The sequence below is a fragment of the Pomacea canaliculata genome, linkage group LG12, assembly GCF_003073045.1.
Source record: "Pomacea canaliculata isolate SZHN2017 linkage group LG12, ASM307304v1, whole genome shotgun sequence".
Lineage (NCBI taxonomy): Eukaryota > Metazoa > Mollusca > Gastropoda > Architaenioglossa > Ampullariidae > Pomacea > Pomacea canaliculata.
The window spans coordinates 4,188,001-4,210,770 of NC_037601.1; the positions used below are offsets into that span (position 1 = coordinate 4,188,001).

Consider the following 22,770-nt stretch of genomic DNA (forward strand, 5'->3'; position numbering starts at 1 on the left):
GTAATGAATGTTCCTTTCTTGCCATTCAAAATTTAAGTTATTACTATAGTTATTACATATATGTTTGATTTAATATAAATTTATGTTGTTATGAAAAAAGCAAGATATATTGAATTTTGAGTCCTGTTTGTGGTTGCCTTAGCCACACCAGACCAAATGATCCGCGAGCCGGGCTTTCTCACCCCCTGGTCTGAGTCGTAAATGGTGATAGTGTGCATTATTATTGTAATCATGTTGTGAAATTTTATTTCTTACTGTGTAAGCTTAAAAAACTACTCTAAAACATATTCTTTGCTGACCCGGCAAGCGTTTGGGGATTTCCCACTCCGCCTATCCTACAGAACTTATGTACATGTAAGTACAGTTTTGGTGTGGAAAAGCTGTACAACATCCTTAATCAGGTGGTCAACAATCTTATTTTCTAGAACATCGAGACAAAATACACATTCTCATGTTGTCAACAGCCTGATAATAGCTCACTAGGTTTAGTCTCTTTATTCATCAAACTTGAATTACAGTGTTCCTCTGTGTTATCTACCTTTAAGTAATTACAACATATTTAAACAATGGGAAACAATCTGGAAACGCAAACTTGAGGCTGTGTCTGTTCATGTAAGGATGAGGGCCTTGTAGAGCCTGTATCTGGTGGTAAAGAGGATGTTGTTGTCCCATACTCCATTCAGTCTCTGTTGCAGCTATGATTTGGAGACGAAAGTCAACAGCTCAGCCGCCGTCCATGGACAAAACAGAGCCCAGGTAACTGAAGCTTTGAAGTTCCTCGCTCTCCGTTCCATTCTCGATTATCTCCACCTTGCTAAGCCCGCTGGTGCTCACCATGACTTTGACGGTCTTGAAAGGTACTGTGTAGCATGTTCTCCAAATAGATACTAAACAGCACAGGAGACAAAGGTTATCCCTTGCTTGCAAGTACCCTTCTTCTGGTGTAGGGGGCTATGACCAGGGATTGTTTCCATTCTTTGGACCACTTTTCTGTTTTTCCAGATTTCTAGACAGTGCGGTGAGTACTTTCACTGTCTTTTCCCCGCCACACTTGAGCAACTCTGCTGGAGCATTGTCGGCCCAAGGTTTCCCTCACTTCAGGCTTCGAATGGGCCATTGATGTTTATAGAAAAGGTATCAACTTCCCTGTTCAGGGGGTGAATTGTCCTCCAACAGGCATCTCAACGTGCGGGTCCCGAGCTTGTCCAGCTCAAAGCTAATTCGGGGTTCGAGTGAACACTGCTTGTTGTGACCCTTCATTCTTCAATGGTTTGTTTTGCTGTCGTCCAGCAATGATTGTCCCGTTTTGTCTACTATCTCCAATGGCGTGTGATTTTGTTAAGTGAACCAGAGGAAAGATGCCCTGCAAATGTCATTTTGATATTTAATATTTTCCCCTAACATTTTCCATCACTTAAAAAAAAAAAACAGCAGCAGGCCATTTTTGCGTCCCTCCTTCACCTCCGTGACTGCCCTCGGCGACTGTAAAGTTCGCCTAAAGGTAGACCAGCCCTGGTGATGTCAGTGAACGATGATAGGCCGGTGGCCTTGACCTGTTGGGATGAAAGCTCTGGTTCTCGGACATGCTTCACGTTCCACCGGGGGCAAACTGGACCCTCTTCAATTTGGCTTTCGGTTCAATCGGTTGGACCACGGAGGTGTATAGGTGGACTGCTGTCTGTCTGTCGAGACCAATGCTTAACCTTTTGTGAGGTTTTCCACTGTTAATCTCTCTGTCAATTTTACAAATATTTATAACAATATAAGAAAAACAATAATGTGGCATACATATGCCAAATGAAACTAAAGATGTCATTGGTGAAATTTAAAATTCCAAAAGAATACAAAGGGATATCTGAAACAAATATATCATCACAAATACAGTGCATTAGGCCGTTCATTGTACACTTTTTACAACAACTTTTGTAGATTCAAGTAATGAACATGTACTGAATTTGGCATATTCTGCTTTTTGTGGAGCAGGAACACTTGGAATGATGTCTGGAGATGATTCCTTCTCTAAACTTGAGTCAACATGTTGTATAATTAGCGAAATGGTTTCTTAATCCTCATGATGATCTGTTGGTGATACCTCCAGCAGCAGCTGTGACCACATAGTGAATTTATCTGTGGAAGTAAAATGTGCAGCACTAAAAAAACATGAACCTGACTGAAACAGTTTTCATTCTGCATTACTTTATTTTTCCAGGATCTTTCTTCTTCTGATATTGTGAAACATAGGTCAAAGAAATGAAATATATTGTAAGAAAAGAAATCTCATGCTTTTATTATTTAAGTAAACAACTTTTTTATAGATGTCACTAAAATACTTTTTATTTACAAAAGATACTGACCTATGCCTGGAAATTTCAGCTTGAAATATACAAAAGGAAAATAAAACACAAGTCCTCCAAGCAGAAACAGGAAGGCATAAAGAAACTCCATTTTTGGCGACTGAATAATGGGAGCGATAACCAGATATATGGACACCACTGTCATTACAATGGGTATGATTATTGGCACCTGTCGACAAAACAAAAGTTTTATTCCTCAATTATTTTTTTATTTTAATGTTTTCGACCATATTGATATATTCGTAACTTAAATTCTGTTCATACAAGAAGTGACAAATTGAGTCTCAGGCAAAATGAAAAACAATGCGAAAATGTTATTTATGTAAAGTAAACAATTGACTGAAAACATGGTCTGATTCATATCTATTTTCTTTTTTATATTTTTCATTCAAACACATATCAAATCCTCGTACAAGTGAAAAATCTTCAAAGGCACTGATGGAGCTAAGGACATCAAGATATGATCACCCTGTATGGTCGTGGGGCATCCTTCATTTTGAATCGCAATATGACAACAGCCGAGAAGTTAAGACCATAGAATAACCAGCCCAGAAAGCTAAGAAAGTCAATTAGACTAAATACATCACCAGCGGCTATCATCAAAAGTGCCACAGCAATCTGAAAATTACAAATATAATGTATCAACTATTATATTAATTCAATTATCATTTATACCTGGTAAGAAAGTTTCTTGGAAATATACTTTTTTAAGATTTTGACAAATTTTTCATTATCAATGTCCAGAAAGTGTTGTTTTGTCCCCATCCCCAGACATTAACGAGATGCTTTTTACAAGTCTTCTTGTCTTAAAGGTCTAGTGTCAAAATTTCACTACCTCTAGTAAAATCCAAAAAATGGTAACAAGTCCATCAACGTAAGCTTCTTGCAGAGATTTCTTTTCTTTAATAAAAAGATGTAATAATTAGTTAAAACTTACAGTGAAAATCGTGGATGTCAGTGGTGTCCTCTGTTTGACATGGATATAAGACAAGAATGCTGGTAGATTGTTGTCCCTAGCTGCAGCAAATATTAACCTGTTTTAAATAAACAATGCAGTGCTCTACATATGTTTTTGTATATGTTTGTCCATACACATTTGTAATAATAGTAATATTAAAGCACTCATAGGAAACCGAGTTCAAGAAAATGACACAAACGACATTAAATGATATCATTAGGTCATCAGGTGACCTCATATACTTCAGTAATTGTCTAGTTTAACACTTAAAAGTTACTTCTGGTTCGTGCTATACACCTGCAACATGATATGACTTTTTTTCATGGGAAACTGTTTCCTGATCATAATGATTGACTTTATTATACGTCGCAGTCGCTCAGGGGAAAATATTAGGAAGAGATGATACAAAAATCATAAGTCTCTGAAAGTCTGTATTTTCAGGACTATTACAGTCTGGTAACATAAGCTGATATGTTTCGTAATTCACCTGCTTCCTGTAAATGCAGAGCCGTTAGAAGACCCAAAGGTAGAGGCGATGACACTAAGGGGCATGATGATGGCAGCACTTTTTAATACTCTTTTCCCCCAGAGCTACAAGAGGGAAAATTTAGGGAAAGCAAGCATCTCTTTGATTTTAACATTGTAGAGGGGGCTTTCTTTGGGTTTTGCCCTTTTATTAACGCTGAGCAAATTATCTAAAACAGTTTTCGTGACATTTCAGAAGCAAAGATTTTTATGTATTTAAGAAAAATTACTACATAATATTGTTTTATTTCATGATCCTGCTTCATAATATGTGATGGGGGCTGAAATAGCTGCAACATGACCTTGTATTACTGTATTTCTGGACTGCTGGCAGACAATTTTTTTCCAGTTAACTACTAAAACGAAACAGCTTATATAATTACCATGGCAACTGCATCAGATTCCAGCAATTCAGTTGATGTCATGATAGTCAGGTAGGACACATTGGTCAGTGTGTAGAGAAGGATTACCATCAGAATTGCAGCAACAATGGCACGTGGAAGAGTTCTGGGTGTGCAGCAAAGGAACAAAACTTTCACAAAGATGGCTTATTCTGCTGCTGTTGCAGGCATTAGTCTATTGTACTTAACACATGTTCAATTTCAAGAAAATGGGAATAGGAACACAGATCTGAGCAGTCATCTCTTAAAAACAAATCGAGCCTGTGATAAATATGCAAAAAGAAACTTAAATTCCTATAGTGCTGTTATTCTTTGTCGTTCTGCTATAATTTTTTTAATTAATATAATTTGTACTCACTTTGCAGGATCTTTCACTTCCTCAATCACATTGTTCAGGTTTGCCCTGCATGATAGTTTGACAAAACAATCATTTGACATGCTTCTCCTCATCCTTTTCCTTCTCCTCCTCCTCCTCCTCCTCATCATCATCATCATCATGCATCACCTGCTCGTTTGTCTCTAATACAGGTCACTAAATCCTCAATCATATCAATCAGTAGCACACATACACACTCAAGCATTTTCCATACATGAAATATTCTTCCTTAAGCTCTGAGCTAAAATGATCAACGGTTTTATTGACCAGGCACAAAAGGTAATAATAAAAGAAAAACATTATCATGATCTTGATCCCTGATGTCAAGAAAGTGAAGAAACTGCTTTAATTACTTCTAAGTTTCTACATCATTGTCAATGACATTTAAAAACAATGACAATATATTTGCTTTCATCTGTCTGTCTCCTGTGTTTTAGCTTTATTCTAGACATTTTACTAAACTTTGATATTTGACCAAACTCTTCAAAGTCGATCTAGTTCCAATGACAAACATGTTTAGCTCCCTGGCCCCTGATTCCCAATCTTTAGCATTTTCACACACCCTTAAGCAAATTTTCTTCACATTATTTGTGGCTATTCTGTGGGATTTACTCATGTTTCTGAATAAACACTGATGTACAGACATGTACAGACATAAGCATAATTTTAATATATTAAAAATGAATGGAACTAATTACTTCACATTATTTTTCATATATAAAAGTTAATAATACATTCTGACCATCCATCATATGCAAAGAGGGCACCATAGAATGCAAGAGCAATTTGAGATGGAGAGTCCGTAGAACCACTGAATCCTGTTTTGAGGTTTTCTGTCTTACCTGGTCAACAAAAATGATATTTATTGCAGCAAATCTACATTAGGATTCAATTCTTCTTCTTCTTAAATAATATTTGTAAAACGAAGCTTTTTCTTTAGTTTGTTTAGTAACTGAAGACCTAGTGAAGGACATTACAGAAATAAATAAGTACTTTGGTTCAGCAGCACTTATAACCTGTGACTTTATGTCATGATGTTTTTTTTTTCTCTCTCTCTCTTTACATGCACACACACTCAGTCTGGTAATGTGGGAGGAAAAGATGACTACGTGACCTCAATGAACCAGATTTATGCAGAGGCTATCAAGCTGCCACATCACCTAATGAATCTTAATGTGCAGAATATGTTTTTAACCTTGGTGACAAAGTCCAGCAAGACTGTAATAAAGTGACTGTCTGGAGATATTTTTCTCTGGCTGTGACCACTTAACTCAAAAACTCATAAACAGTTATATTATTGATGTAACAGATATGCAGCAAGCAGTAAATACCCTCAAAAAGCATGACGACTCCTCCAACCAGGATAATGACCAGAGCTGCTACTTTAATGGCTGTGGTCAGAACCTGAACTCGCGCTGCCAGCCTTACACTGTAACAGTTCACGATCCCCACTAACACTGCAAATAAATAAGCCACACTTTTCCACAATGTATGCCACTTCCTTGAGTGAAAAAAATTAAATTGATTATAATTACTATTTGAATAGTTACATTTTGAAAATGGTGTATAAAAATACAAAATGTTATAGAATGTGTAATGCAATGTTCTTATCAATAAATTTTCTTATTTATGCATGTGTGTGTGTGTGGATATGTACATATCTATCAGAACTGTCAGACAGTTACTGTGGATTTTACCCTTAGTGTTGATGGGTAGTCTTTATACTCCTACAGTCACAAAACCTGCAGACCTCTCCATCATGACATCAAAGACACAGATGAGATTGTTTGTTGCCCTTACCCACTGCAGCAGCAGCAATCATCTTCTTTAGTGCTTCAGTGTTGACACATGGACCAAAAAAGGTCACCACATACTCTGCCAAGGTCAGTGTCATGATGGCTAGGGAGGAAGTTTTCCCCACAATAACTGAGACCCACATGAACTCAAAGGCAAATATGTTGCCCAGTGCTGCCTTCAGGTAGGTGTAGTCTCCTCCAGATTTCTGGATCAAGGTGCCCAGCTCAATATAGCACAGTCCTCCTGCACACCCGGGGTCAAAGACTTTACTACATGCGGATTGACCCTAGTAGTCACTTCTGGTTAGGAGATACTTAGGTTTCCTAAATATATAGATCACACATGACCCAAAAAGTAAGAAGCCGGTGACCAGCAAAATGTTTCTGCCTTGCAGATAATACAGAAAAACAGGAATGTTGGTCCCTATTAATTTATACTTTTAGTTTTCAAACGCATCATAACGAAGTGAGACGTTTTTGATATGAAATTTTTATGTTTTGAAGAATTCCCCAAATGATGAAACAACTTTAGTTTGCTAGATAGCAGTCTAAGAAGGCGATGCACCTATAGGTGTGGGTGACAACATCGACCTCATTTAGTGACGGCCCCATGAGGCTGCATCTGAGCAAGATAGAAAAAAATTATTTTTTTTTCGTGGCGATTGGGCTGAAATACATACAAAGCAATTAACTCACCAAGGAGGCCGATGAGGCCAGCACCAACCCAGACAATGAGGCTGAGCGCCACGGACCCCGTTCTCTGTAGCACACCCTTGGGTGATACAAAAATTCCGGAACCTGTATCACAAAATTGCTTTAACACTTCCTGCTGAAAAAAGGTGATGCCATCTGAATCACTACAAACAGATGCTGAGTTCCCTCAGATTTGTGAAACTCATTTTATTATATATACAATAATCTATAATGCATGACTGATTTGTTGATATGTACCGACAGGTCTAGTCCGCGGTTTTAACATCATATATATATCTCAGATTTTACAATGTAACAAATATATAATTTACGTACCAACAATTGTACCGATGATAATTGCTATGCTGCTGGTGAATCCCAACTCTCTTTTCATTTCAAAAGTCTTAATTTCAACATCTTCGCCTGACAACTTCTGTTCACTTTCTGCCTCTTTATCGACTTCTTTCGAAGCGGCTGGACTGGATACTATGATCTCCATATCTTTAAACAAAATACGGTACTTGAGGAAATAAAACTGTCCGGTTTGGATGTGGTGACAAGAAAAGAGAATTTTAAAATTAATAAAAGAATTTAAAATGTTGTGCATTGTATTGTATTGTGTCTTGTGATCCTTCATCCACTTTGCTTCTCCAAGTTTGTTGGACACTCAGCCATGTTATGGCTCTGGGCATTAATAAACATTAAAACTATTATTCTTTCATCTTAATCTCCAAAAAGGTAAATACTTTTTCTTATATTCTAATTCAAAAGCTAAGAATATTTACAACAGTGAACTTACCTTTTGGCGCTTGACTTCCACAGCTAACTTCAGTGACAGCCACACAGTCTGCTTTAGAGTAACTTTATCTTCTGAATGATGTGATGTGGGGCAATAATGTTATGATATAAAGCCTTTATGACTATTTCATGTGATGTCTAGTTTTCTAGATGTGCCTGTGATAGTCCCGGCTAGGGGTTTTGTTCTTGTTGTTGATATTTTTTTCTTTTTTCTTTTTGTTTTTTGTTTTTGCTTCAATAGAAAACGTTATTCGAAAAATAAGTTGTATACATAGAACATGATTTATGAAAACAAGGAGCGGGAGGCATGCTGTAAAGGCTTAAATAATGAAGCTACGAGCTCCACAGATTATTATTTAGTATTGTTTGCTTGCATGTGAATGGGAAGAACAGGTTTCATAATGTGACGAGCATTAACATTCGATGAACGCTGGCAGAACCATGTCTCATCTTTGTCACAATATAGAACAAGCAGTCGTTATATATATATATCATTTTATTTTTATATCGTATTTATATATATATATGGTAGTAAGACAAAGCGCGTGGTTCGTGTCGATGTTGTCTGCATTGAAGTTGTGTAATGTACTGTGAAGGGTCTTGATGCCAAGAGGATAAAAGGAGATAAAGACCACTCGTAACTAGTTCTCCCCTCAGCCTCAGATAAGACCCTGATAATTGTACCTGCATTTCAAAAAGAATTCTACTTGTTTCCACAAGTACTTGGTGGTGACAGCCGGACAGACAGACAAACCAACAAACGGAAGAGATGTAACATAACACACAATTCATGAAATCTTTGTCTCTACATTGTAATTGATAATAATGTAAATATTGCCGTACGCCTGTTGTGAATGTTTATTTCTTTCTATAAAAAAAATTGCAAACCCTTCTGAATTTTATTGTTGGTCTTTTTTTTTTATTTCTTTATTTATTTTTTTTTTTTTTTTTTTTTTTTTTTTTGTCAGACTTTACTTTCAGTGTTTGTCCTGTAAGTTTAAATATTTTCTTTCTTTCAAGTAATTACGACGGCTTGAAACTAGTGAAAACTATCGCAAACGCGAGACAGTATCTGCTTATATTTATTTTACATTTATTGTACCATGTATAACATCAATACAAATATTCAAATGTACATTGCATGTATGTCATATAAAATACATTACAGTTGCATTTCACAGAAGAATGTGCATCATTACTAAATAACTTACAATAATTTTGAAAAAAGAAAGGCTTGTCGATATTTATATATAAATGATAAGTTGCATATAGGACAGCCATTGTTTTGTCATTACATCTTCTTTCATTCTGAGGCGCGCATTGAAATATTCAGTTATTTTGTATCTAAGTTGCAATAATCGAATTGAACGGTTGTAAATGGAGAGTGTGTGTGGATTTTTTTTTTTTTTTTTTTTTACGTCTTCATGATTATGTGCAGGATTTAGCAATCAGTATCTGTTCATAGTAGATACTTTGTCTTTTCGAGAGACAATGACCGTGTATGTACAATTATAGGCATTTTACAAACATGAAAACGAGACATGGACAGACTGAACTGAAGAATGAAAGGATAAACAATTATGCAGACAAAAAAAATGAAAAAAAAAATAACAGACAAAAAGAAGAATCAGGAAACAAACAGGATTGACAGTTTCGTGAAATCTGCAGATTCCTTTGGCTTTGGAAGAAGCGTACATATGTGTAACAGACGGCCTCTAATTGTCTTGTCTGGTGGGGGGAGGGAGGGAAGGAGATGTGTGAGGAAATAATGTCAAAATGTCAAAGGCTCACGCGCATGCGCAGAATGACATAAGCTGCTTCATGTGAACAGACAAGTTCACTTGAGGTGTACAAGAGGTCGAAGTTTCAGATAACAAACACTTCAGGCTGTTGAGCTGGATGCTGAATCCAGGCCTGCCTGCTGATCACCATTTTGAGTGTGAAACTACGGTCGTGAGTATATTAAAACCGTGTACCGGTAAATGTGATGATTCGAGTAACTCTTCCCCCTTTCCAAGTTGACTGTGTGAACCATTACAAGGATTCCAATGCGTCTCCTTCAGCAAAATACTGTTGCAAAAAATTTTTAATGAAAAAAGAACTGCAATCTGCTTGTTCTGTCAATGAATGGAGAAACAGAAATGAAAAGAATTGAATTTTTACGTGAACTGCTCCGCCACTACATTTTTTTAAGAAAGGGACCTCCCGTCCCTGATGGACACTCACTTAAATGCAGTGCCAGATTGGACATAGAGTAAGTGTTTATTCTTGATCAACGAACTTGATATAAAAGGTGACTGAAGTTGTTATCCGAACACTAATGACAAACATAACCCAGCGTGGAAGTTGAACAGGAAGCGAGGAATCTGGTCTCCCGGCAAACAGAGCCCTTGTGGAGCTAATGTGAGAAAAATGGACCGAGAACTAGAAAGGCACACCAGCACTCCTGTCGATCTGTTTGTGCAAACAGAGGCAAGGCACGACTGTTCCACAGCAGATAACAACAGCCAACAAACAAACGATGGGAGGGTTCTGTTCAGCAGTTATGATTGGCCATCAGCATCGGCCATAACAGTCCACAAGATGGTCTTCCGTGATGCATTTTCACACTCTTTCAGCATTTACATCTATTAAACATTTTATTGATAAATATCTACATCTCAAGAACTGTTTTCGTCATGCTGGGAATGTGTAAACATGCAAACAGAATGGAATTAGAGCTAATTAACTCGTTTTCTTGTACCTAAAGACTCTCATTAAGTGGCTCTTGATATAATATTTTCAAGTACCAGTTGCGAAAAGAATTTTGATGGAAATGTAGGGGAAAATATATAGAACTTGTCAATGAAAAGTCAGAAAAAATTATGATATTCGTAGATGAAATGAGTGAGTAATACATAACTTAACAGGTGGTGTGAAAACAAGGTTTGTAAGTTTGCCAAGATTCTTTCTTTCTCTAAACGAGACAGAATCAGTCTTCGTGGGGCAGGGCATGCAAAACTTTGACAGCTTAAGATAATTAGAAGTTTACTCATTGCAGACTCAGAATTGGTGTCAATGTAAACCTAATATTTTTATTAACTTGTCATACAATAAAGAGGCTTGATTATATTTAACTTCCCAGTTAGTCTGGTCACATGTCCACATGTCCACAGGTATCTCTAGCATGCCGGAGCAAACCAAAATTTATTTGGAGGTTATTGAAAAAGTTTTGTCAGAAATCTTGATCCACAATGATCCAATATCAAAGAGGACGATCAAGAAAGCGACGGCCGCGAGGCAGACAACTCCGATGAGGCCTGCAGTTTGAGCAGAGACGCGGTTGTCCTTCGCACTTTCTCTCTTCCGTCTCCATGACGACAGGCTGCTCTTGTTCAAGGACAGCTTCTTGATCTCCTCCTGCCTGGCATCCAACTGTTCTTTGATGCTGATGGATGAGGGCTGTTTAAAATTGCAGACACACAGGAAGCTGGGGCTTTCCTTACCTGGAACTGATGCAAGAGTCCAAACTGTGAGGCTGCGACATTGTCAAACACGATTTCTAGCTTTTCAGGGTTTGCCTGACATGCAGGATGAACTACTATATACACACTGTGTGTGTGCATGTGCATGAGCAAGACATTAAAGAGAGAGGAGAAATAAAAAAGAACAAATAAAACAGAGAAAGAAATCATTAACTCGGGGACTGGTTAATCGACCATCATCGTGAACATGGTAACACCATCCAGCTGTCACAACTTTCGATTCTCACCTGAATGAAACAACCGTGTTCAACGCTCTTTAGAGATTACTTTTTCCATTTTTATGAGTCTGTTTTATCTAATTTACGGTCAGTTTTGTTTAAGTTTCGTATCATTTACCTGACTGGTCTTCACGGCAAACAAAAATAAAAATCCTGATTAACCACTAAATGTTACAAACGTTAAAACTGAGGTTTTAAGTCTCGTTTTCAGACTGTTTGTCATAATTACAAATACCTTACTGCCTTGTGTTGAGATAGAGTACTCTTTAAAGGTTGGACACGGCATTAGATTATTGAAACAGAGATCGTTACATTGGAGCATCGTCGAGTGCCAACAACCCAAATCCCTCCAGACTTTCGGCTTGACATCTGACTGGAAATTACAGAGACTAATAGAGCTGTGACAAGCAGTTGATTGATTGTTTGCTAGAGAAGCTCAACACTTCACAGTTTACTTGCGGGGGTCATAGGCAAGTAAGTTATTGCCCCGGCGCATCCTGGGAAGACACTGGTTTCCGTGATCCCAAGAGCCTCCGGGTGTTCGCTGCTCAATGCACCCCAAAGAACAGCGTCGCTTCCACGCTAGAAACTCGGCGTGAGGATTTTTTTTTACAAATTTCCAGCATTAAAAAACCAAGAGCAGAGAGGTGGCTTCTTCGGTCTGACCACGACCTTGTAATACTGGACTTCTTGCAGCCGAGTTTTTCCACTTAACTACTAAAACGAGGCAGGTGTGTACAAAGCTTCCGGTTTAGTCACATTCATTGTTCAGGCTCGCCGAGACTAACAGCGGAGAACTTCGCAAGAGGCTAAGCATTGGTCTCGGCAGACAGTCAGCAGTCCACCTGTACACGTCCATGATTTTACATATGATTGTAGGCAGGGACCGCTGCTTCAAGCAAGCAACAAGAACAACGTAGGCCTTGTTGCTGTCATGAACTCTCCCACTGATAAATAATACTACTTTCATACTATGAAATTTTGGAGCTTGCATTGAGAGAAAAGGCAAAAGCAAGAAGTAAACTAACCGAGCTCTTCTGCTGCTTACTTAAAGATCTATAGATTACAGTGTTTGATATGTTAATACATAACAGTATTAGCGTCAATAGGTAGACGGATGGGTAGGTGGGAGGAGTGTACTGTCCACAGATACCCCAATAAACGCGAGACTGTAGGAGAAGACACAGTCACACACTACACAAAGATGCACAACAATTGCATGTCCCACGAAAAAAAAAAATGATAAAATTTCTATCATCAGTACAGAAAATACCAAGCAAAGGTCAGCTTGCAATATTCTGACATCCAAAAGATAAAAACTTACTTTTGCTTTCAGTTGATAGCACTGTAGCAATGCTGGTCTGTCCCCATTGTCCTCCGACTGTTGTAGTCAAAGTCGTGGTTGTTTGCGCCCCGATTGTTGTAGTCGTGACACCTTGTGTTCCCTCTGTTGTTTTAACATTTGTGACATCTTGTGTTCCCTCTCTTGTAGGAATGTTTGTGACATCTTGTGTTCCCTGTCTTGTAGGAACATTTGTGACAGCTTGTGTTCCCTCTGTTGTAGGAACATTTGTGACAGCTTGTGTTCCGTCTGTTGTAGGAATGTTTGTGACAGCTTGTGTCCCCTCTGTTGTAGGAACATTTGTGACATCTTGTGTCCTCTCTGTTGTAGGAATGTTCGTGACTGTTCGCGTTCCATCTCTTGTGGACAGGGTTGAGGTTCCGGTTGACTCCCTCAAGGTGACATCTGTCCCCGGTGAACCTGATGTTCTTGTAACGACTGTTGTTCTTTGAGAAAGACGAGATGTCGTATCTGTGTTATGGAACAGAAACTAAATTGTCTTTTCAAGTGCATGAAACCCAACTACCTTAACACAGAACAACACAAAGAGTAGGTTGAAAAATAAAAAAAACTTGTCATAAAAGGTTAGTCATGACATTAGAATCCACACTTTGACAAGAAACACTGGCGTTGCTGGAACTGTAGAATGCTGCAAAATGTTTGTCGCAGTTGAGGTAATATTTTTGTGAAGAAATTACTGCTACTGGCGGATATTGTCCCCGTAAATCTGGTCTTGTCGCAATCATCTCTAATCACTAACCTGTGGTTACTTCCAGCAAGTATTATTGCTGCTCATCATGCCACTGACTCGCTAAGCTCATAACTAATAAACACTCAAGCTTTCAGAAGTGAAAATCATGGAACTGCAGTAAATACTAAGCTTGATGGTAACTGAAGGACAGGCAGGCATACAAATGCAGGGAGTGAGAGAGGGCAGGAAGCTAAAAACAAAATGTAAATCTTGTTAACGAGAACTGCTCTCAATATAACAACTGCAGCTAACACGATAATCAATGTTCCTGAAGGGAATATCAATGTGCTCAGAGGAACAATGTCACAGGAGTTTTATATTATATTAATTAATTATATTAGAAACGTACGTGTGTGTGTGTTTGCACTCCTATGAAAAGAGCATTTCTTCAGTACTTGAATACAATAGAATTAATCAGTTGCAAGTTTTGAAAGTTATAGACCTTCAAAACTCTTATCCCCGTAGTTCTGGGGGAGGTCGAATATTGTCTAAAAATCCAGTTCTCATCTACTTGGCGCCTCCTTCACATATTTTATTCTCCGTGAACTCCTCACAGCTCGCTTACAAGCGCACACACACATACACATACACATACACATACACATACACATACACATACACATACACATACACATACACATACACCTCGCCTTCACATTCACATACACATACACATACACATACACATACACATACACATACACATACACATACACACCTACACCTACACCTACACATACACATACACATACACATACACATACACATACACATACACATACACATACACACAGGTACGTATGCATAAATGCATGCAAACAAAAGATCGAATGGGGGGACTATTGGAGACTCACCTGGTCCTTGGGTAGTCAAACTATCACAATGGTTACTGGGAAACGAGTCTTGGTTGATGACATCAATCGGGATGCTGGTAGTAGATGACACTGACAAGAACAAAGGTCAAGTGATCTGCTGACGTCACGTGATACTGACAAGAGATGATGCTAATGTATTGGAGGCTACAGTAATGGATGGCAATAACCTGTCTGCAAAATCCTCTATCTGCGATGGATTTGTCATTTATTGTGTATAAATAATACGTAATTTATATATGAATATAGAAATTTATAATATACATCTATATGTAATCTGCTACCATTGTATACTAAGTGTAATTAAATGAATTCTTCATTTTTTAAATTGTGACAATTTTACAGCAGATCAAGGATAATTTCTTAAACTAAATGGTAAACAATGATGTATCCTTCAATAAAGAACAATCCCACAAAAATTCAGCAAAAAGACACAAAAGATAATCGCAGTTTCGCTGATTAATAATTTCTTCGTTACACTGATGTCGTTTAATTGTTTTTCCTTTTTCCAATGTAAACATAGCTCCTTAATTCTTTTCAGTTTAGTCAAATATTTACAGCCTACTCAAAAAGGCCATCTTTGTTTTATGAATGAGCAAGAAACTCGAAACTTCAATGGAAGAAGTTAAAGTACCGTTAAAACACTGTCTAATCCACGTGAAAGCTTGTCCCAGGACTGTATGTTACTGAGGGATTTTCAGAACACAGGACAGGATTTTCTCCGATGTGAATTGTGCACCCAGATGCACTGATACTGAAGCTGAAGCCCCAGCAAAGTTTGTTTTCTTGTTCCTGAAAGTTTAAACACTCGTCTCGAAACTGCTTCATCTTGGGTAGCTTTGATAATGGACAACAGATTTGCTGATGTCATCACACAGTCTGATGTATTCCTCCATTCTTGGCAAGGACCTGCACACATCACGCACTTCAGAAACAAAATACTTTTTTCTTGCTCCCTCCAACTAATATTTTATAAATCAATATGGAATCTTAATTAGCTTTTTCCAGAGACAGAAAAATAAAATGCTAGGCAGTGCTTTCGCAGCTGACAAGTCATTAACAATGACTACAAAATAAATTTTCCAGACAAATTATGGAAACACTTGTCTAAAACTTTGGTCTAACTGGTTTCTTTCAGAAATGAAGATTTTAGTTTTTTTAAACGCAGGGTCACACACTGTTGCCTTTTAGGGGACAATGGAATCGTATCATCAATAGATTGATTTCAACAGATGCAGTTTCCATGGTGAGAACAATAGACACCTTTACATACCTCTGTTGTACTGACATAGGAAGTGGGCCTGGCTAGTGCACTGTTCTGGATACCACTTTAAATTGTCTGAGAATTGGAGGCGCACGCACCAGTTGTTGTAACGGTTTGAAGGTTGGTCTGCCTGCCAGTTGGTCCAGTCTCCTAGCATCTGACAGTCCTCCCATACAAAGCCTTTAGCACTTAACATGTTGTACACGGGGTCAGCGGTGTGCAGTCCGATCCAAACATTGTCCCACCTGTAGACACGATTGATGGAAGCAGATACATAACATGATCACTTCTACTAAAGCTATGTCACACAGTAAGTTGTGCCTTCACCAGATACCTTTCTGAAATTAAAAAAAAGCCTTCGTTTATCACTAATGCAGCTTGCAAACACATTTTGTTTGTTTGTTTGTTTGTTTGTTTGTTTGTTTGTTTGTTTGTTTGTTTGTTTGTTTGTTTGTTTGTTTGTTTGTTTGTTTGTTTGTTTGTTTGTTTGTTTGTTTGTTTGTTTGTTTGTTTGTTTAAACTATAAGCAAGTGAAAATGACCAAAAAATATAAAAATATATTTAAAAGAAAACAATTTCAGGCTAAAAAGAGACGATAAGAAGCAAATTCCTTCAACAACAAAATTCGTTTATGATTTCCCGGGCTTTAGCATTTTAATTGGAAGCAACGTCTTTATGTGCTTGGGTAAAGACAAGAACGTAGACTGCGCGGTAATTATGCCCCACTTGCCAGGCGACTTTTTTCTTCTTCTTTTCTAAACTTCTGTCACACATGTACACACCGCCTTTTTATTTGTGTAATGAAAATGCAGTACTTCAAAGATACTAAAAGAATTGTTTTCAATGCAAACATTGAAGAGTTTTTTTGTTTTTGTTTTTTTTTGGTTGTCTTGTTTTGTTTGTTTGTTTGTTTGTTTGTTTGTTTGTTTTTATCGATCGTCGATGTTTATTTTTTGTTGGTATTCATGCTTTCATTTTTTTAATGTTTATATAGTGTTTTGGCTGTGGAGAGCTTTTGTTTGTGTGTGTGTGGACATGTGGCTTCAACATCTGTCATTATGATAGCTTTGGGTTCAAGTTCGGTTGAGGGTTAGGTGTCGGGGTAAGTTTATATTTAGGATTATGGTTAGGGTTTGTTGCTATTATTTGAATAGAATGGCTCAGCAGACAAATTCACTGTCAAGATATGTACAGTTGGCAACTACGTGCGGCTATTCGCCCATGGAGGGTCATGCCTCAAACAAAACTCAAAATATTTGTTTGTTAAATGGTAGACAGCACGTGACGAATTAAGACCAATTTTTATTTTCTTCGCAAGAGAATACAGGAACACGCCAGGTATCATGGCCTTTACTGATGCTGAGTTTCAGACGCAATTTTAAACAAACTTTTTTTTTTTTTTTTTTTGCAATTGTTTTATCGTTATTCATTATTTATTCTCCCTCGTGAGTGTTCCTTAAAAGCACGCACTCCCAAACGACGCGAGACTGATAATGGATATGTGCTATCGGATTCTTCTAGAAAACATTGATTGACCTTACTAAAAGGGTTCTCTCAAGTACAAAACTATTTCCGCGCATTTAACTCTTAAACAAAGCCAACATTAGTTTCATTCTGAAAGTCGAAGAAAGAACTGAAAGCCCTCAACAAAATTTAAAAATTAACGTAAGCATGAGTTTGTTTCGATAAGTTCTTAGACATTTAATGTCCTATATTCACAAGAAAGATGTGAGAAAAGCATGTGCTACTGACATGGAGATGACACCATTGTTTTTGGTTTGCAGCAGAATGGACATGGTATACTTGTCTGCTGTTGCTAGGTAACCATTCCCCTGAGCACACACATTTCGAGCCTCATTCCATCGTTTGCCCGCTTTGAACAGGACCAAGCTTCGGGCTTCATAGACAGCACCTGTCGGCACAGAAATAAATAAATGGTTGATAAATAAAAAGCCAAAAAGAACAACAACAACAACAACAACAACAACAACAACAAGAAAAAGGAAGAGAACAAAATGAAGACCAAAACCAAAAAAGATAATAAATGGTACAGGCAGTCAAGAAACAAGTAAAACACAGACGTTCTTCACAAAGTTCAGGGTTTAGAAATCTTCATATAAAAGACGAGTTGGTGTGTAATTATTTTTCTAATCTGGGTAAAGCTGGGGTGGGGCTGTGATTATGTACTAAATGAGCAATTAAAAAGGCTATGCCAAGATGAACAGCAAACATTGCGAGGGTCGTGGTGAACGCTGACAATGAGATTCATCGGACCTTGGCAGGACATCGTCAACCCTCACTCTCTCGATTTCATGCATGTCTGTACCAGACTTACATCTACAGCAATCCCTCAGAGAATTTAGACACGATAAATAGTAGATGAGAAGTCGAGATTGTCAAGGGGCACTTTGAATACGAGCGAGTCAGCCCTTCTAGTGTTTTCCCATTGTTCGTTGATGTGAACGTGTAACAGCCATCAGTTCACTGAAAAGCATTAGTCGACCAGAAATTTCACTGTCCAAAGGAATAAAAAGGTTGGCGAACAGCCATGAATCCCCATGCGCTCTATATTGTTGAGAAAAGCTGTAGAAATACTGGTGGCTCTCATGAAACTATAAAACTTCATATGTTTTTATTTAATGCACATCAACATCAGTTTTTTTCAGCATGTCCTTTTAACGCTACTCGTTTCTGGAAGACCATTGCCTGCTTGACTGGTCTGTAACGGACACATTCACTACCACGCTTCCTCTTCCAGGGTATTGTTATGGATAAAGAGAATCAATGGTATGTGTTGTATAATTTCCTAGGTTCATACTAAGGTCAGCCATCTAACTGCGAGGTAGAAGTTGTGATTTTTAACCCCATAACCCTAGCAAAATCAGCCATGGCTTGAGGAGTTATTAAGCCGGAGTGGGATATTTTTTTTCCTCCAAGGGACATTTTGATACTTATCATATCAATCACGGAATTTATAAAATTATCTACTTAAAAAGTATCCTGGTATACTTGGTCAGGCTATAGTTTCAACAGAGTGTGTTAACACTTTTGCAGCGTGTGTCCTGTCTATCCCGTTATGAACTTTCTTCGCTCTTGCCTCAAAATTAACATTATTTTTCTGATTCATCTAATAACAATTTATGTTGTTTTGAAAAAAAGCTCTTAGATATACTCAGCTTCGAGTCATCTGCGGTTGCCTTGACCGGGCCGGACATTTCCCACCTCTGTGTTAATCCTACTGTTCTTCTAGCAACAAATGTGTGTGTGAGTGAGAGATGGAGAGCTCAAACAGTCATCTGTCATGCATAGCACAAGCACAAAGGTGTGCTGCAAAAAGGCATTTGATCTTTATTGTCCTCTACTACGGCCTCCATCATCACGATCTTCATCGTTTGGTCACATGACATTTCGAAAATACTGACGATGTCTCTAGGAGTCGAGTGGCAATGGTCAGGACACTTCACGGTGATGTATAATAAGTTAACATCATGAAAAGCGAACAGTTGTAGAGTAGACGATATCTTCAGCCCCCACGTGTGATCAAACATCAGATGAAAGGAGGGTAGTGAATAAATCTTATTGTCATACCGATAGAAGAGTGTTCTGTGAATAAGCTGGTCAATATGATTGATGGTCTTGTGAAACAAGAGCGTGGAGTGGATTCAATAAGTTCTGGTCACGCAATTTTTTCTGATGTTTTCACCCCACGGTCCTGGGGGGACTAGTTAACCGAAGAACCTTCTCGCACTAAATTGTCAAATATCTGGAAAGGTTATGGATTCGGCTCCGGAGACTGCGTGCAACTGTTTTCTTTCGTGACAACATGGTGATGTCAAACCAAACAGCGCTGCCAACAGTCAACACAAGCCCGAGATGGACGAGGGAAACGAGTTTTCTTTGAATCAAATTGTAATTGTGACTTTTTTATTTTGCCAAAATATACTTTTATGCTTGCAAGCAAATTTATAATGTATACATTTCATTCATTAGCGAGATTCGAAATGTTAGAAGAGTGCAAACACTCAGATCGACATCACTACATGCACATAGCAGACTACGTTTACGAACGAACGGCTAGAAAGGTTCAAAGGATTAAACCCGTTGAACCCCTCCAAGACAAAAATAAAAATCCCGCTCAGGGAAATGTCCTGCCAGTAGGGTCTCGACCTTCGGGGAATCGATTTGGTGGCTAGCTTATTAACAATTTACAAGCTGCAACATGTACAATTCAGCATTTTGTAGCAATACCTGAGACAAAACAATAACATTTAACAAACTTTGTTATTGTAGCAGTACGTGGAGACACAATTATGGGATAGGATATATGTCTTTTTGCATGTTGCATATCTTAACATTCAAAGATGCTTCACATGCCGATTAAATGGTAGAAACATTATTTTTTAATTAGTTTTTATTTTAAATCCAGACCGTTTGTTTAAAATAATCTTGAAAATGTACACTAATCCTTTTCTAATTTAATGATATGCTATGTAAGCAAGCCTGGTAAATATAAATAAATGTTTATCTCCTTTGAAAATATTTTGAAAATTTATGTTCTTTATTATTATTATTCGGGCATCTTTCACATTCCCCTACCCACACCGCCACCCCGCCCCACCTCTTTGTATCTTTGTCGTCAAGACTGCTTGCAAAACAAATTGTGAGACGATATCAGGCAAAGACTTTGTCTATTGTTTATTATAAAACGAAATCCATTTATGTTCATTGTATATGAATTTACGAGGTGATAAAAAAGTTAGTTGTGAATGATTTTGACCTTAACAAAACAAACAATGCCCTTTAAGACAGAATCTCAAAATTGATTTTCCATTTTTTTTTTAAATGTTGGGTTGTCGGAAAAGTCATGAAGTATTTTTTTATGTTTTCTAATGGCGTTTGTTTATATGAAAAACGAAGATCAATCGAAAATGTATTGTCTGTTTTGTTCGATAACCTTTTGCTGTCTTGCGGTGATCATAATTCTTTGTTCAAAGAAAGATCTGTCTTTATCGGCGAAAAACTGAACAAGCCTCATACAGCCTCATCTGAACTGAATGTTATACCACACAAGAAGTTTTGAAGAGAGCAAAACAAGTGGAAGTCTGACGCACGAGGTCAGGCGAGTGTGGTGGGTATGGCAACACAAACATCCAAGCTCCAGGAACTTTTGTCGAGGGATCAAACCTCTGGTCTCAAGTTGTCATGACGGAACACGACTCCTTGACGATTAACGAGCGCTGGACGTTTCTGGATGATGTGTTCGCTCACTGTCCACTTACCGACAGTTCACATTTGAATTGATTGGTTCCTTGGTATGAGCTCGAAAAAAACAGGGCACCTTAATGAGGAGTGTCTGTTTTCGACATCGTTTAACGCGAATCATCACGTCGGGACCAAGATTACTTGGGAACCACATTGTTACAATCTACTTCTCACAATTTATCAGCCCTCTACACAAAAATTAAAAACGAACGTTTTCCATTGCGCGTAATGAACATATCGCATATGTTTATATAGGCGCCATTAAATGAACATCTTAGAGATTATGAAGAAAGCAAATATCGAGGCTGCTTACGTATCTGCCTTAGTGATGAATGTTCAATGTTGCTGTAATGGTTCGTGTCGTGTCGCGTGGGTTTGACTCCATCAGTACCTTTAGTCTGCCGTCATCAACCTCGTTGAGCCTCCAACAACGATGAGCGTCTTTGAGATCGAAATCTTCAGCACGGAATTTCGTGAGCCATCGTTTGCATTAATGTTGTAAGAGAAACTTTATGCAACTTTTCACAAGGTTGAAGCGAGTTCTTACCTTTAAGGAAGTCAAAGGTAAAATAGTTCGAAAATGCACAGCTTGTTCTTCTATCTTCAACTTCTTGTAAAATCTCCAAAACTTAACCAACCCGCTGCTTTTTTTTGTCTTTTAGAATGGAACTAGAACTGTCAGCTGTCAAATCACATGGCAAAAACAAAGATGCGAATGACTCCAATACTTCCAAAAATGAACTATCGCCATCTATTCCAAAAATGCGTCATGACTTGTCCAACAACCCAATAGTTACTTGGCTAGAAATACTTGTATACTCGTATACAACAGCACTAACACACACACACAGCCTACCATCTCCAAATAATCATCATCATTCGCGACGAACTCTTCTGGAAAACAACTAAATGTAAAAAAAAAAAAAAAAAAAAACAAAGAAAATGTTGCAGTGCTTATTTTTGTATGGTCTGGATACTAAACTCTAAAATATTTCATCAGTCAAAAATGTAAGAAGCTGAACATAAAAGTAACACCACCATTTGCACCCTTGTTTGGACTTTCATCCAGCAGATTACAAACAATCTGTTGAAAGAAACCATAATTATCACTTATTTTCTTGAGAACAAGCCAGAAATATTATCTGCTAAAATTTCTATTCCGTGCATTTCCGTGTTGTTCTTCAAGCGTTTATATCAGTACTTTCTGTCTCGTCATCCCAGTCTGTCCATACTCACCTGTACAAGGTCGAAGTTGAAAGAAGAGCAACACCAGCAGAATCGATGACATATTCACAGACGACAGCAACAGATCCGCAATAGAAGCTCGTGTGTACGTGCCACAGTCTAACAATCCCGGGTGTGTCCCTGTGTACACCCGTAGTTCATGTTCCTGGTGTACATGCTGCTCACCTGCGCTTCTTGATTCCTCACTACGTCTTGCCAGGTGCGCATGCGTGGCACCGACAGCGAGCTTGTGATCTCTAGAGGACGTGCGCGTGCAAGCAGACGTGGTGACAGATTCACACACACATTGTCGAACTGTCTGACCGACAAACTTTTCAGAAACTTGGCCTGTGATGAATATTTCATCGACCTTTGGATTTTCAGGTGAGAACAAAAAAAAAAAAATAGTGGC

General features: G+C 38.1%; 3 protein-coding genes across 4 annotated transcripts; all 3 read right to left on the reverse strand.

Moving 5' to 3' along the window:
* Window positions 1–480: 480 nt before the first annotated feature.
* On the reverse strand, window positions 481–9,288 carry LOC112576662 (b(0,+)-type amino acid transporter 1-like). Of its 2 annotated transcripts, XM_025259282.1 has the most exons (13): window positions 7,903–9,019; window positions 7,440–7,604; window positions 7,107–7,208; window positions 6,415–6,654; window positions 5,946–6,071; window positions 5,357–5,456; window positions 4,597–4,641; window positions 4,221–4,344; window positions 3,800–3,903; window positions 3,292–3,388; window positions 2,823–2,972; window positions 2,355–2,523; window positions 481–2,127 (listed from the first exon to the last, which is right to left on the reverse strand). In XM_025259282.1, exons 2-13 carry the CDS (start codon window positions 7,600–7,602, stop codon window positions 2,063–2,065), a joined length of 1,485 nt encoding a protein of 494 aa, XP_025115067.1. In that variant the 5' UTR covers window positions 7,603–7,604; window positions 7,903–9,019; the 3' UTR covers window positions 481–2,062. The 2 variants fall into 2 exon arrangements, with proteins under 2 accessions (XP_025115067.1, XP_025115068.1); XM_025259283.1 differs by lacking the exon at window positions 481–2,127 and having other exon boundaries at window positions 2,420–2,523; window positions 2,768–2,972; window positions 7,903–9,288.
* On the reverse strand, window positions 8,836–15,853 carry LOC112577317 (integumentary mucin A.1-like). The gene is made up of 5 exons (XM_025260373.1): window positions 15,787–15,853; window positions 15,243–15,284; window positions 14,591–14,680; window positions 12,968–13,456; window positions 8,836–11,392 (listed from the first exon to the last, which is right to left on the reverse strand). Exons 1-5 carry the CDS (start codon window positions 15,851–15,853, stop codon window positions 11,088–11,090), a joined length of 993 nt encoding a protein of 330 aa, XP_025116158.1. The 3' UTR covers window positions 8,836–11,087.
* Window positions 15,779–22,770, reverse strand: LOC112576665. The gene is made up of 3 exons (XM_025259285.1): window positions 22,371–22,770; window positions 17,625–17,784; window positions 15,779–16,117 (listed from the first exon to the last, which is right to left on the reverse strand). The coding sequence occupies exons 1-3, from the start codon at window positions 22,420–22,422 to the stop codon at window positions 15,874–15,876; spliced, it is 456 nt and encodes a 151-aa protein (XP_025115070.1). The 5' UTR covers window positions 22,423–22,770; the 3' UTR covers window positions 15,779–15,873.